This window comes from Thunnus thynnus, chromosome 11, assembly GCF_963924715.1.
Source record: "Thunnus thynnus chromosome 11, fThuThy2.1, whole genome shotgun sequence".
NCBI lineage: Eukaryota > Metazoa > Chordata > Actinopteri > Scombriformes > Scombridae > Thunnus > Thunnus thynnus.
In genome coordinates, this window is record NC_089527.1 from 15,771,020 (window position 1) to 15,786,969 (window position 15,950).

The 15,950-nt window shown below is 39.5% G+C and overlaps 1 protein-coding gene across 1 annotated transcript in view; it reads right to left on the reverse strand.

Moving 5' to 3' along the window:
* Positions 1–15,950, reverse strand: part of abca12 (ATP-binding cassette, sub-family A (ABC1), member 12) — a 69,792-nt gene that overhangs the window by 26,516 nt on the left and 27,326 nt on the right. Inside the window, exons 29-46 of the mRNA XM_067603320.1 lie at positions 14,855–14,955; positions 14,207–14,406; positions 13,655–13,731; positions 12,906–13,036; positions 11,324–11,494; positions 8,860–9,024; positions 8,487–8,682; positions 7,857–7,996; positions 7,089–7,208; positions 6,834–6,924; positions 6,230–6,409; positions 5,158–5,485; positions 4,120–4,234; positions 3,398–3,727; positions 2,590–2,659; positions 2,352–2,486; positions 602–763; positions 186–369 (exon numbers count right to left, since the gene is read on the reverse strand). Coding sequence (XP_067459421.1) covers positions 186–369; positions 602–763; positions 2,352–2,486; positions 2,590–2,659; positions 3,398–3,727; positions 4,120–4,234; positions 5,158–5,485; positions 6,230–6,409; positions 6,834–6,924; positions 7,089–7,208; positions 7,857–7,996; positions 8,487–8,682; positions 8,860–9,024; positions 11,324–11,494; positions 12,906–13,036; positions 13,655–13,731; positions 14,207–14,406; positions 14,855–14,955 — 2,896 coding nt within the window. The remainder of the gene's footprint in view (positions 1–185; positions 370–601; positions 764–2,351; positions 2,487–2,589; positions 2,660–3,397; positions 3,728–4,119; positions 4,235–5,157; positions 5,486–6,229; positions 6,410–6,833; positions 6,925–7,088; positions 7,209–7,856; positions 7,997–8,486; positions 8,683–8,859; positions 9,025–11,323; positions 11,495–12,905; positions 13,037–13,654; positions 13,732–14,206; positions 14,407–14,854; positions 14,956–15,950) is intronic.

Below are 15,950 nucleotides of genomic sequence, written 5' to 3' on the forward strand. Positions count from 1 at the left end.
TTGCTGTGCCAGATTTGGACAATACAATCTCCCTGTCAGCAGCAGATCCTTGAGATGATTAAAGGGAGGCACAAATCAAATTTAAAACACACAGCATACAGTATATGAATGGTCAAAATGCATTTGTATGCATCCTAGAACATGCTGATACAGTGAAAAAGGATAGCGTTTGTGCTAAAACATACATGGTGGTGGTCTTGCCGGCTCCATTGTGACCAAGCAGTGAGGTGACATGGCCCTCGTAGAAGGAAACATTAAGGTTTTCAATGGCTACTCGGTCGCCATAGATCTTAGTGAGACCGTGGAGGGCAACGCCTTCTGGGAGCTCTGAGAAATCCTCACCTGCCTGGCAGGAAAGAGTGTTCTTGCCTGAGAGAAACATGGAAACAAAGGCAACCAGTAAATCAAACTAACAGGGGACTTGAATTAAATGAAAAGGAAGAAATATAAATGTGGTTAGGTGCTGGGGTTAGAAAAAAAATGACAGACCATGAAAGGAAAGATATTGTGTTCTTGCTTCAAAACACAACACCGGAGGAGAAGCACTGCTTATTGTTATCTGCTGATGGGTAGTACAATGTTTTGGGTTTTTTTTCTGTACCTTTTCCTTTGTCGCCAGGGAAGACAGGCTGGTTTTTATGCATGATGTTGGTGAAGAGGCGTCCTTTGCCTCCCTTACTCTGTGACTTAAAGCAGCAGCACAGGTCCATCCAAAAGGAGGCTTTGAAGGGGAAGTACCACGGTGCTGGGATGCCATATTTTCCTGATGGACAAAAAAGAACCAAAGATCTCACGTGAGTCTTATTTATTTATTGGGACCATGTACAGCTTTAAAAATAACTGTTACCATTTGATGTATTGTACCAGAGTTATCTTATAGCTAATTTTCAGCTGCAATCCCTTCAGCAGTCACAATTTTAAAAAAACATACAGCAGAACAATAACAAACAGTACAAAGCAAAAAACACACAGGACACATAATACAAAATACAAGCTACATGCTCATGACACTATTTCGAGACAAGTTTAGCAAGCAATGCATAAATGGCTATATTTGCTTCATCTAGGGGTAACAGTGTGCACTCTGCTTACTGCAGTAACTGAAGCAATGATTTCAGCAATGCTGATATTTTATGCTAATGCTAATATTTCCATTTAAGGATCAGTTCATATTTAAGCCTATCTTCATACAATACTCGCATGCCCATATGTGCATTTAAAGGGTTGCTGTAATTGCTCCTCTTGTCCATACTGGCTGCAAAAAGATTCCATCTTCAGGCAATTTCAATGTAAGTGATGGGGAACAAAGTTCAGTCTGTTCTGTGCAAATGCTCTGTATAGATACCAACTTGATTTGTCTAAGTCCACTAAAGCCTTGAAGGGGAACTCTGCCGATTTTACACATCAAAGAATGTACTTTGAAGTACTACTGCATGTGAAAGATGTTGTATAAAGCCCTTTGTAGCTCCAGAGCTGTACAACAAATTGCCACAAGTTGGGGTTGGAACTGAGGACTATAAGTTTAAAAATGAAAAAAATCTGGGGGTGCTACATTAACTGCTAGTAGTATAACACACCTGAATCTGTACAGTCGAATGAATCCAGTCAATTGCATTGTGGGTAATGTAGTCAATGTGTTAAAATTTGCATTGGCTGAACTTTAGAATGCATTTTTGCACAAGAAAGGACTGTGGAATTTGCCTCTGCTTAACTAAAATTGCTTTAAGAAGGAATCTCTTTGTGGCCAGTATGGACAGAATAAACAGTTACATTATTACAATTATGAACAATAAACTCTTGTCAAAGAACACTGAGTACATTGTTAGACTAATAATATTTGACAAAGTAGAGGTAATCTTTACAAACCCTGCCAGATGTCCTAAAATGGTCACAGAACACAACCTGACTAGCTTGATGAATGAGGTCTATTCTGCTGTTAACACATTCATCTGTACAGCAGATTTGAGTCAACAAAAAACACATTTTGCCTCTGCAAGTGCTAAGAAGGGCTACTAACCCACAGCCAATAAAGCTCAAATCAACAGACCATCAGGACTAACTGGATAGAAATCAAGAAAAGCAAATCTGTTCACCTTGACCATGTTTTGAAAGTAGGCTGAGCCTGATCTCCCTTTTCTGCTCAAAGCACAGAATAATGGGGATGTGTGTTCTGATTTGGCCATTAGAGCTGTAGGACAACTTTGCCCAACAAAATGGCTCAACCCAAGAAATAGAAGTGCCTTTATATATATCGTGACATATTATTGTTATCAGGACTTTTGGACACCTAGACTTTGAATCAATTTGCTTTAGTTTTGTAAGTCTTTTTGATTTTCAGTGCTACGGTTTACCTGGGAAGACCATACGGATGTAACCCCCGACAATGAAGTAGAGCATGGAGTCGATGAGCATCAGCCAGCACAGCCAACCAAACGACGCTGTGTCTCCAGCCATGGGCGAGGTGTATGAGTTGCTCCACTGAATTCCTGAAGAAGTCAACAGAGGAAATGTTTTATTTTGCCTCCCATTTACTCAATTGTCTTTTATGTCAAAGAGATCTTCTTTTATGCTAGTCAGACACTCTAGTACCTTCTCCTTGGGACTCGTAGCGAGAGATATATTGACTGGCGTAACTGAAACAGGTCGGGGAAAATAAACTCTGCGGGAAAAAGAGAATCAAATTGGACAGGATACCAAAACAGAAGCAATAACAAAAAAAAGAAATACAAACAAATAAACAGTAGCCTCTTTTTTCCGCCATGCCTTTTTGTAATTTCTGTAATTTGACCACTCTATGGTATGAAGTGATATACTTCAAAAGCCTTTCCTGACATGATATGAAACATTTCGATCAAGGTAAGGCTTTAGATGAGTGGGATGAAGTTATGTTAAATAAAAAATGAATTGTCTGACCTCAAATTAATGATCATTAGATGTCAAGCACAATAAATTGTTGTAAGTTCAGTAAATGTACGGAATTTATGTCAGCATAAGAAGGTAGTAGAACTGCAAACAGAAAGACATGCAAACTGTCTGTTTATCTCCACTACATCCCTATTACTTATTCATGTGAAAATGGAAAATAATAATACAACCTTATAGTAGAAAACAAAGGCAAAGGCTGCTGTTTATTCAGACATTTTCATAAAGGAACTGGAATCTTTTGAGGCTGCGCTAATATATTTTGAATCATAATGTCAGTAAAAAGTTGTTTTCTAAGATGAATAGAGTAAATAACATTTTGAAGTAAAATGAAACGACATTATATCTCCTACTTCATTCCTCATCTAATTCAGCTCCAAGCATCTTCTCGAGCAAATTATATTATTTGCTGTTTTGTTTTGTTTTGTCATGTTATACATGACTAATGATAAAAGGAGGTTCAGAGGTGTCTCACCAGGCCGCTCTTCTGAGCCCAGGTGAGATTGGTCTCCAGGGCCATGACCACGATGAAGGGGAAAAAGCAGAGGATGTAAAGGAGGCTGCCACTGAGGCCGGCGATGTAGGTCTTGTCAAAGAAGGAGCTGACCAGGTAACTGAAGGCCAGGACGCTCAAGCTGTAGTCACAGAGGTACAAGAAAAGGAGGAAGCCATCGCTGTGTGAGAGGATGCCGCCGTACTTCAGCACCAGTGTGAGGATGAAGACGGTTAACACCAGGTAAATGGCACACTCCAGGAACCAGGCGAAGAAGTGACTGAGTGGGTTGACTCCCATCATCTTCATGTACTGTGGGACGAGAGAGAAAAAAAATAAATGAAAAAAAAACCAAACTGAAATGTCAATTAAAAACAAAGGCAGTTTCTGTGCTTTCATGCCACTGGTGTTGAAATGTTTAGAGTAACAAGATTTGAAAGTAAAAACAACAAAACCTGGAAGTAAGTGGGAAGGAAAAGTCATTTTAACACTTGTGGTTGTGTTCAAAAGTCAGTCAAATGACTGTCAACTGTTCAGAAGTAATTTTGTATTTGTCACTCAGCCATAAAAACAACCAAAAACAGAATGTGAGTGTCTCTATTTTTGGAAAGACAAAAAAAAAAAGGAATGGGCACTATCTCCCGAAGTCTGTGTTTAATGCGAAAGTACATGTATATTTATATGCATATATAAATAAAAATTACCTCATGCAGCCTCAGCTCTCTCTCGTGAACCAGTTTCTTCACAAAATCAGCCACGAACAGAACCCAGGCAATCATCAGCATGAGTGGGAAGACAAAAGAGATGGCCTCCAGGTACCTGGGGAATACAGAGATGTCAACCGTCAATCAAATGTTTAGAAAACCTAACATCCAATCACTGTCAACAACAGCAGATGAACAGGCCTATAATTCAGTTACTGGCATGACAAGGACACAGAGTTGCAGAGCAGAAGAGCAATATTCAAGAGGGAGATTTTTGACAGCCATGTTCTGATCCTTGTATTATTTACGCAAAATAAATGGCTCTATATATATTTTCTTTGCCCTTATAATATCTGGAGCCTGATACAAAGGTGTGTGCTGTTTTTCATACTACACAACCGTATTTCACGGCTATCACGTCAGGAATTGTGTTGCTGTGTAATAAATCAGAAGGACGGAGAGGCGAGGATCACCATATCTCTTAGTAGGTCTGAAGGCAGCCAGCCAGAGACAGTGGCCCGCTGGTGCTTCTGAGATGAGATATCAGCACTGTCTTAAGAAGCACTCCAGGGCAAGCACAAACATAGCCATTACATTCAAGCATGATTTATTGGAAACAATGTAGTCTATCGATGCACAAGTTAATGCCAGACCCGTGTTGGACTGGATATACACTACAGAGATGAGTGGTGTTCTTTATAGATGGTTATTAGAGACCTGAAAGCTGTTTGAGTGGTTGAGTGTATATGTGCACAGACTTCAAAATTGAACGCACAATAATAGTGAATATTCATGGACATGGTGCCGAGCCAATTATCATGAGAAAGGCTCCTGTGAGTGACTACTTACTGACATTCCCAAGTGGCAAATGAATAATGAGAGAGCATGCATTATTCCACATCAATGCCTGTACGTCCCCTCAGAGACACTGTGTATGCTTTCACGTTTCTGTGCATGCATCCATACGGGAGCATGTTCATACTGCATGTGTATGTGCTTGTGTGTGTAAGCATCCTTGTGTACAATGAGGGCACTCACTCATCTCGGAGATGGCATGGATAGGGGAAGGGCTGAAGCTGGACAGCTGCGTCTGTGGCTCTCTGTCCAGTCTGGGTCTCAATGATAGCCCGTTCAATGTTCTCCTGCAGGTACACAAAGCCCCGGTTGTAGCGCAGCGTCTGCCTTGCTGAGATGTGTGAATCCTTCACAAAGTAGGGGTCCCGGACCCGGTCAGTGCGCATGACGTTGTCCATATGCATGCGGATGGTGTAGCTGACTTTGGGAGGCAGGGAGGACGTGGAGGAGGAGGACCTGGCCTGACGCTTCCTGGATGACTCCTCATCTTTGGGAAGCTTGAAGATGACACCTTTAAAACAGATTGCACCATCTCACTGCAAATATTTTGAACTGAAGTACGACATTCAAACATCAGACTAGCTCTTTATAAGTTCCATGCCCTAGATAAACTGTTGCCCAGAGTCAGAACTCCCAAAAGTGTCCTCATCTAAACTCATTATGAAAAGACAAGACACCTTTAGAGGAAACGCTGTAGATTAAAAAATGTAAATGAGTATATGTTTGATAAGGTGCTTAATAAACCTTTGAAGCTGCCAGCCTCTGTCATGAGCTAGGCTTACACACATAAAACCTTGGTGTTATTTTACTCATAAACCCTAACACAATCCAGTATTCATTTTAGGCACAATTCCAGAAAAAGTAGAAAATTACTGCACAGTGACAGGCAGTGTTTTCTTTTGTCTGGCTGCTTGCAAAACTGGGCTGGAGATTTCTGTTTTGTGGAAAACCCCAGTGAGTAATCTATTGAACTACACCCTATTATAAAGGGGAAGATTAATCAATACCATAAATCTTTTTTAAGTAGTTACAATATATAATGTGGCGTAGGTTTAGGCAAAGCAACAGCATTTTGAATAGGACAGTGGTTCAAGCGAATGAAAGTGACATACACATAGTTTAGCTGTCAAAAAACACAAAATTAGCATCTACATAAGCACATTATAAACTACTGTAGGTTTTGGATGCATATTGCCTTGCTGACTTGATTGACTTTTACCATAAAGCTGGTCAATTATACCCAATATTTACTCACTTGCATAGAGATTACGGTTCTTGGCGAGGTCCTGAGCCTCAGTGTTGAGCTGGTCAGCTGTGTCGTAGCCACGGTAGCGGTCAAATTTGATACAGGAGGAGAGATTCACCATCAGGGTGGACAAGGTGGTGATCTGATTCAGCACATGTTTGTTCTTCTCCAGCATCTCTGTCACGTTAGCTTTGGCAAACAAATGGGAAAAAAAATTACTGGCAGTGCAAATGCAAAGCAAGGTTTTAGATTGCTCTGATTGCCATATTTAAGTGATGATATTTGTTGTGTCTGCTCCGTGTCAAGCTCAGTTATGTTATATGTTAACTGAGATGAAAATGCGGTCTGACAATACAAGGTAATCCAATTAAATACCTGCATGTCAAAGTCAGACCTTGTGGGAAACATGACTGACATGCATAATCACATTAAGGAGAGACACCATAAATTATATGAAATTTGTTGAAATGAGCGTAATGCTTCCTGTAAACCTAAGACACAGTGCTATTTTTTGATAGCGTGGATATTTTACAGGCAAAATGTGAGGGAGGAATATATAGGTAAGCCTGGTATCTTCTGCTTACAAAAGTAAGACCTTCAAATGCTCACTCACAGAAGCTGCTGAGCGTCTCCTTCATACTGCCGACATTGATGTCTGTCTGCATCTCAATGAAATTCTTCACAAAGGCGTTGCCGAGAGAATTCTGGGATGAGGGGAGAGAGAGCGGGAGAGACGATGCACAACAATCAAGACTCAGCTGCTGCAACTCGTCAAAGACCACTGCAAAGTTTATCTGCAGATTGTCAAACAACAGCGAGCCAGCTAGAATAATCAGATATACAGAAAAACATTTCTGAGTTTTCATACCTGCAGCATTGGCAAAGTGTGGCTGAGTATGTCGGCGGACTTTATGATGTAGCTGGAGGATTCAATCCAGTTCTCGGAGTACTTCCTCAGATTTGCAAACTCCTGCAAGGTGCTATTGGCCTGTGCAAGGACAGGACAAGGACAAGAGAATGTGAAATGAAATGGCTGGGTATCAGCAAGATTTCATTACCTGCAGTGTTTGTGTTTGTGTGTGTGTGTGTGTGTGTGTGTGTGTGTGGCTGCTTGAGTCTGTGAAGGTCGCAGTATACTAAAAACGTCAAACTTGCTGAAAATAGAGCCACAGTAGAAGGTGGTAGTGCATACAAGTATGTGTACACCTCCTGCATCTTTGTATTTCTTGTTTATCACAGTTGGGGGCGCATGAAGACAGAAGAAGTATGTATAACCTAGAAAAGCTAGAAATAAAAACGACAGACTATGTTAAGGAGCAGCTAACAAGCTGAGGAGCTGACCCTGTGTTTTTTGGGTTTTTTTCTAGTGCAGGGTTTAGAAACACAGGGAAATTCATTTGAAAAGAAAGTGAAGTTGCCACAACACAAGCTCAATCACCATCATTTCCACAAACTGTGTGAATAAATCCTTGAAGCAGGTCAGCCAGCAAACCTTTGTAATCCAGTCAGTCACCAATGTGCTACTTTAGTTATTAAACTTAAAAACCTAAAATTGGTTTTCATAAAATACACTACAACTTTGAGAGTGTGTGTGGGAGGAGTAGAGGGCATAATCTATACTGAATTTACAGTATACCTTCTCCATTATACCCCTGGTGATGGGTGTGTCAGGGGTGTAGAGGATTTCCCCCATCAGCATTGGTTTGAGGAAAGCCCAGGCGATGGCTCCTCCTGTGGTATTGACCATGTCCAGATACATGTTCATACAAAAGGGACCTACAAATGGACAGAAAGCAGGAGATCCATAAGACACACAGTATTCACAAGGATGCAATGTTACATTTGTCCAACATAGAAATGGGGTATTTTTTGTTAAAATGTTTAGACATTTTGAGGATTATTTTTGAGCTTAGAGGATAAGGCTGGTGTTATTTGATATGTTTTGTAACAAATCTCATGAAAACCAAAACCAGGAGGTTGCAGGACGTTGTAGGTGGGATTGACTCAAAATGAACTACATGTTCATCGTAATGAAGGAATACTGATTTTAATAGTTTTTGGACAACAATTAAGAAGGATCAGTTCATTGTTGTTTTTACTGTTTTCATGGGATTTGTTAACTGTGAGAATAACATTGAATATTGCCACCTTTGCCCTTTAAAGCTGCATTAGGAAATACCAAATACATATGTGCTAAAAATGGTAATTGCACTGATGATAAAATTCAGTATATAAGAGCCCAAAATCTGTCCCTCTCTCAACATACTGGCATTTCGAGGAATCTTGAACCTATCAATCATCTCCTCCCTCTGGCAGTTGTCGGGGAAGGAAGAGTTTGAGTCCGATTTGATGGGAAGTTTGGAGATCCCAAACAGAGCCAGGATACCATTACTGCACAGCGCTCGAGAGAGGGTGACGAATGTAGCTCGGCTAGAGATGCTGGCCCTCTGTCCTCTCGCCATCTGGGTAAAAACAGATGTCAAATTTAATGTTGTGTATGCAGCCGAGTATAATCACAAGAACATTATTGAGAACTGATGCATTTGAAATCATTATTTTTAGCTCGGTGTAAGTTTATTGGTCACACAAACAAAGAAACACTCATGAATAAGCACTGTACAGTAGTAAAGATTACACACTTGGCTGAATTCATTGTTGGCTGCCAGGTTGAGGTCTTTCATGGAGAGCAGGTAGCTTTGCAGCTGTTGAATGGCAGGAAGCATCTTGCTCATCGTGTTGGTTATTATGTTAGCCATCTCGAGCATGACTCCTACCAGGTTCTGCATGTCTTCAGAAAGCACCATCTGAAAGAAAGAGCCCATTATTCACACTTGTTTCTATAGTTTAATGTTTCTCAGTATGACTATTCTCTTTCTTCTGTAGTCTTGAAATTTAAATTCAACAAGGGAAACTGACATATAAATATTTTATGTTTCACAAGAACGGATTTCTTAGTCCTGCAGATTTTTTTTTTTTACAGCTAGATAGGTTGTGTGTGCAGCAACCTGCAAAATGCTCTTTCAAACTAAAAATTCATTTGAATGAAAGTGATTAAATAGTGAAGGCCATTCCCCAAAATGAATAATCCTCTCTTAAGAATATCTCAAGTTTCATTCCATCTGAAAGTCAAATTTTTCTCATTTTTATTGCAACAGCTGTCACTCTTGTCCTCTCTGTCATTTGCCTTTTTTTTTTCTTTTTTTTGTTTCTCTCAGTCCAGAAAATAGTCAATAGTTTGGTTGTATTTGTCAAGGCAACAAGACAAAACAAAGCAAGTAGTATTAGCTGATGTTTCAGGCAGCCACAAATGTATTTTAGCCAACGACTTTAGAGGCTATTATTTATAGCCAATCTTTGTTATAATTTTCAGTTTTTATTTTAACAGGAAACATTTTTTTAGTGTAGAGGCTCAACGATGTTGTTCAGGGTCAATGACACATGTTCACATTACTCTCCCATAAAAGTCAAGCAGCCAAAGATGTCTTTTCAACATAGTGGTGCTGTCACTGAGATCTGCAACCATATCAGTCTCAGTTATCCATGGCCTGAAACTACAAACTGCCTTATTTTTTTTATCTGTACCAGGTAGTCAGAAAATAAAAAGTTCTGTGAAACTGTGTCCATGGCAAATTATAACTTCTGTAATTAGTAACACACAAATTAAAAAAAACATTCATCTCAACGTGCCAGTGTTGAGATACTAAATACTGTAGCAAGCTTTTACAAAGTACAGTTTCTCAAGTGTTTTGTCTTTTGTCTCCTCTCCACTTGTAGACATTTGTCAGTGGAATAAGTAAACCTGCATTAACTTATTTTTTTGCCCACTTGGGGGCAGCAGAAACATGCTGTAAACACAACATTGACATATTATCACTATTTAGATGATAAGGTGAATCTGTTGGCAATCAGTTGCTTATTTACACATCATACCAGCAGACAAGGAGCAACATTAGCATTCATTCCTGTTTTAGGCCACCTAGAGAATGCAAGTCTAATATCCAATCTCCTTCTAGCTCTGGTTTGGCTTCCACCAGCTCCTGAGGGAAATATCAGGCCTCTTTAGTAAGCAAATGCTGCATTAGTTAGTTGCTAACTTTGTCTGTCTCTTGTTTGGTGCTATGAAGGTAGCGTGCACTGAGTTTATCAGTGTTTTTACACTGAAAACTGGCTGAGAGCAGTGAGTGAAGTTGTAGGCTGTAAAACCAAAACAATGATCTGAAAGACTCTGTAGAGCTGAGGGGAACTGCAGAGTCAGATGATGAATCTCTATGGGTTAATCACTACAAGCTACACCTTTGACATTACATGTAGTCATTTTTATCCATTGTTAACATAAAACTATTAATTAGAAAAGCTTTAAATGCAACTAGATTAATTAATCAATCAGCAATTAAGTGTTTCAGATTTAGTTCCAGTGCTGCCTGCAAACTAGAGGTATGTATGTACATCTAGTAGTGATGGAATTTTGATTAGAAACAAAAGGCAAAAATAAGGACAACGAATAAAATTAAAAAGCAGGAAGAAAATAACTGAAACTACCTTTTTATGGTCACATAGAGAAAATGTTGCACTTCAAATAGAGAAGGAGTCTATTAAAGAAACTTGTTTGTATGTTTTTTTTTAAAAAGGTAGTAGGCTATTACGTGTATCTATTGTAGGTAACTAGATTGCTCTACACCTTGTTAAGTCTCACGTTCAAATATGAATTTGAATTATTTGGGATGGACAGTGTTTGTTTTGGTAGATCAAGTGGAAGAACATCAGTTATAAAATAAATTATTTAAAATGTGTTAGCTTTGTCTAGTGAACAAATATTGTACTATGCAAAAGCATTTTTCTCTGCCTTACATGTTCCTCAATGTCCTCAAACAAACACAATGTAGTATCAAACATGCTTTGTAACTTCCCAACAGAAATGAATTATTTCTGTCATTCCTTTCTTTTCTGTCCATTCACCCATTACAGAGGAACATGCAATCACAAAATTCACACATTTTCTGGTCTTTTTAGAAAATTACAAGGGAAAAAAATCATGAACAGCTGAAGAAAGTCAACTATGGTCTTTTTCTCTTGACAAAAGACTCAATCTGAATTCAGCCTTACTCTGTAGATGAGTTTTTCCGTGTTCAGATGGTAAGCCATCAGCAGTGAAAAGGTGTACCACTGCTGGACAGACATGGAGCAGAAGGTCCTGAAGATGACCACATCTGTCTGAGTCATGTTCACAGCTGCTGTGGAGTCGCAGTGACGCAGGTTGACGAACCACGATAGGATCTGTTCCAAAAGCATTAAGAAAGTTATGGAAACACAAACAGGCATAAACATGATCTAAACCATTTTATCGTATTCACATCATTGATACCAGTATCCCACTTTGTTCACCTGAGGCTTCATAAGGTAAATAGGCTTCCAAATCTTGTGCTAGTGCAGCATTTTGTACCCTGGTGAGTGTAATTTCTCTTCCATTTAGTGAAAACAACATGTGGTATGTTAGGGACAGATCAGTCTTACTGCTTTAAATGCTTGGCAAGAATTGTGAGCAGTCAAACATGCATGCTGAGATTGAGAAAATTTGTGATGATAAAACAGAGACAGGAAAAATGCCACCTCAGTTTAACTGTTCTTGAAGCTGGCAATCACAGAAATGTGTTTGTTCCAATTCAAGGGACATTCATGAGTCACATATAGAAGCTACAACCACATCCAATATTGTTACTATAATCACCTGTATTGTTTGAAGACAATAACGTGTTACCATCAGCTGACAAACTCTATTTAAGTGATTTTCTCTGCAACATAGTATGTGATGTACTAGCAAAGCTTTTCAGAACATAGCGTTGTATTCCACAAAATCATGTCTGCTGTAGTGAAATGGAGGACCATGTATGGTGACCACTGTGTGATTTTAATTGGACTTGCAATTCCATATCCATTGTAAAGACAGCATCTTAATTTTCTTTAGCCTAATTGATATTGTATTAAATAAGACAAGCTGACTTTACAAAATGCAGCTTTTGTGCTATTAGCTGAAGGTTAAAGGGTTATCCTACAATGAAAATGAAATTTCATTGTAGTTGCACCATGTGACACTTGCCTTCGGCAAAGTATATAGGCCTAATGAAAAAACAATACAATTACGCAAGCGGACATAATATGCTTGTTGATAAAGGGAACTGCAGAAATATGTTGGAGATATGAGGGTGTACTTGTCCTAAAAAGAGTAATGTAATGTGAGCATTACAATATGTCTTCAAATTCAGAGAGGTAGTAACTAAAGAATAGGTTCACAATTTTTCAAGTCTGTCTTACAACAATAGTCAGGTGCCCATATAAACATTGCTGTAATCAGTCGTCCTGTTCATACTGACCATTAGTCAAATCAAGTTAATATCTGACTAATTTGGACAACTGAAGCTTCATATTAGCTTAAAATATACTTTTAAATACATTTTTGCACAAAACAAGGATTGCAGATTTTGTCCCCCGTCACTTATATTGTAAGTGCATTATGAAAGGATCTTCTAATGGTCAGTATGAACAGGAGGAATGATTACAGCAAGAAAAACGTGTCAAGGTTTGTTTGGGCACCAGACTATTATTTGGAAAATTGTGAACCTATCCTTTAAATATTCACTTGTTCACTTGTACCGTATGTGGATTCATACTGAGGATGTTCCCGATTCACCTGTAAGTTGTTGTTTGGTAGTGCCGTCTCCATCAGCAGTGTGAGAACAGTTGGATCAAAATCCATGTGCTTCTGAACATCCAGAACGAAGGCTGTTTTATTCCTCAGCAACTCACCGACCGTCACCACTCCTGGTAAATAAAGTGGTATACAGTAAGTGTTAAAAATAGAACCAGTATATTCTATGGTGAATGCTATACAAAAACAACCTGTAACATGTTGTAGTCATTCAATGAATTCTTCAAGTAGGTTATAAATAAATTCTTAAGCTAGTACTGTATGCCATGTTTTCTGCTATTGAATGGGTGCAGTGGCTACCTTAGGGTGTGTTCATATGTAGCTTTATTACCAACACCTGTTTTGTCTTATATTAAATAATCAAGCAGCAAGCAAAGTGGTGGCCTTAGATACAAATGAGCAACAAGTGAGCTGAAATGAGCAGTCTGTTGTTATGGAAACAGAGTTTGTGATCTGCTTTTAAAACATTACCCTTTTAAAACAAAAATGCCATGTCACCACAGCTTTAAATCAGGGGGTTGGACGGTTCAATACTGACTTTTGCATAATAAACTACATTCACTGAGTCATATAAGAAAACAACAAAATCAGCAACAAGGGGTACAATCTGTGTTGAGCAAATATCAAAAATTAAGGGAATATCTGTTGGGTGTACATTAAAATTGGTGTAAGAATGTATAATATGATATTGTGAAATACAGAGACTGTTGTGATATAGAGAAATGTCTCACCTGGAGAGGTGATGTTAATGTTGAGATAGCTCAGGCTGCTGGTGTTCAAGCCCAAACCTTGAGTAAACATAGAAGTCCTATAATCCCATGCACACACACACACACACACACACACACACACACACACACACACACACACACACACACACACACACAGAAACATAGACACAAAGAGAAAAATTCACTTTCATCAAGGAATAGAAAAGTATTTTTGTAGAGGAAACTTCATTTCAATAAAATAAATTGCTGCCAGGCCTCCTGCAGGCTAAATGGGCTGAAACTCAGTTAAACCAACAGTAGAAGACATATACTGGCCCCAAACGACGGCAAGAGATAAGTGTCTGATTTTGTGGACTTCAATAGCCTCAAATCCTGTGAGGTGAGCTCTGCCCCGACCATGCTGTGATACTATTTAGCAAATTATACCAAAGGGATAAGTGAGATAAAGATATAGACAATGGTGAGAGCAGCTTTCTCTGAACCAAGTGCCCCTCACTGCTGTGAAAACCCTTAAAAGAAAAACATCTGAGAAAGATGAAAACAACACTGTACCAGTTTGTCTTCACATCGTAGGTGCTGGGGTCTCCGATGATGGTCTGGAAGAGGGCATCAATCAGAGTGGTCGTGTTCATCATCAGATTCTGCAACAGGAGCTGGAAGCTGGGTAGAAAAGTGCCACACAGCTGACCCGGCTCCAGGGAGAGGGCCGACATCAGCACACGCACAGTCTCCGTATTCTCCAAGGTGCACACCTAGAACAATTCAGTCAACAAATCAGTCACACCATGACGAGTTTCTGGCCAAGTCTCTTGATCAAGCACATGCAACAGAGATTGGTTGGTTGGTTATGAATTGCCACCCACTGTAGCATGGGAATATTTTACTTTAGGGTTCATTTGACGACTTTAAGGTTAAAGAACGGCAATACAAATAAAAGAATTTGATCAAACTGAGTTTTACTGTCTGTGATTCTGTCTTTTAGGCTTTAGATCCTGACAGCATTAGCATTGTGATGTATATGCTCTGCAGTATAACAAGAAACAATTTTAAATTTCAATTCAAAATTTTTAGAATTGTTAAGTATTTCTAATTATAACTGCACTTATTAAAACATGTTAATCATTCAACGTTCTGAAGTACTATTTTTTCCCATTTTGATAAATAATAAATGTGTGACAATGGCAAGGTTGCTGCAGAGACCTGGGATGTCAGGTTGTTGAGTTGCTCTGTGACACTTGTCAGGTTAGTCTGGAAGAGCTTGGCGGCTGTCTTGATGGTCTGCTGCATGAGGATCAGGTTCTCTGTGAAAGGAGGAGAAGGGAGAGAGCGAAGGGAAGAAAAAAATGAGGGTAAGAAAGAGGTTATTAGAGTTAGACAGAAAGATGGGATGGGAAAGGAAAAAGAGGGCAATAAGGTCTGTAAGGTGACAGAATAACATGACATCCCACTGGGCTTCATTACGACTCGCACCATTACGGGGCAGCGTCGTCAGCCAGCGAGCAGCAAATGATGTGCTTAAAGTGAAGGCCTGTGCGGGACTGATGGGACCAGAAGGGTCAGCAGTACTAGATGCTGTCGTGCATTAAAATACATCTGACAAGTTCTAAGACACGCACCTCCTCAGGCTGCAAGATGTGATGACAGAATATGTAATTAGGCCAAAATTAGACAATGAGGATGTTTAATTTCAGGGTTCTCAACACCTAGAGGCCTTTGCGACAGCAAGAGTTCACTCTGTGTGTGTGTGAAGAATAGTGGGGTTGCAAAGAAGTGAAGCTGCTGCTGCTTACAAAGTGATTCTATGCACTAAAAACATTATCACACAAGCACAGACGCCAATTAAAAGGAGGTCATAGATGTCCACTTGTGTGAGTGCGAAGGGAGACGTTTAGCGAGGGCAGACAGGATAAGTGATTGAATTCTACTTTGCTAATGAGATTTAAAAAGGTGCTGAGTGGCTTTCTGCTGGAGAAGGGCCATATGGCCCTGGGCTCTTTGGGAGCTCAAGCTAAGCTGGTGTGAAGTCTTATTCCTCATATCTCCAGAATGAATTATGCTTCACTATAATCATGTATACAATAACAACAGCATTAACAAAACGGTTTATAGTCTTCCCATGGTCTCGCAATAGTTATGAGGGTCAGAGAAAAAGATGGCACTGTTCCAAGCTGTGTGATGGCATGGGCTGACAGACTGTGCTTATAAAATGCATACATACTGTCACAGCAGGTATGTAAACACAAGCTGCAGCATCAGTGCGAGCACTACAGCGCAGCAACAATTAGACTATGCATGA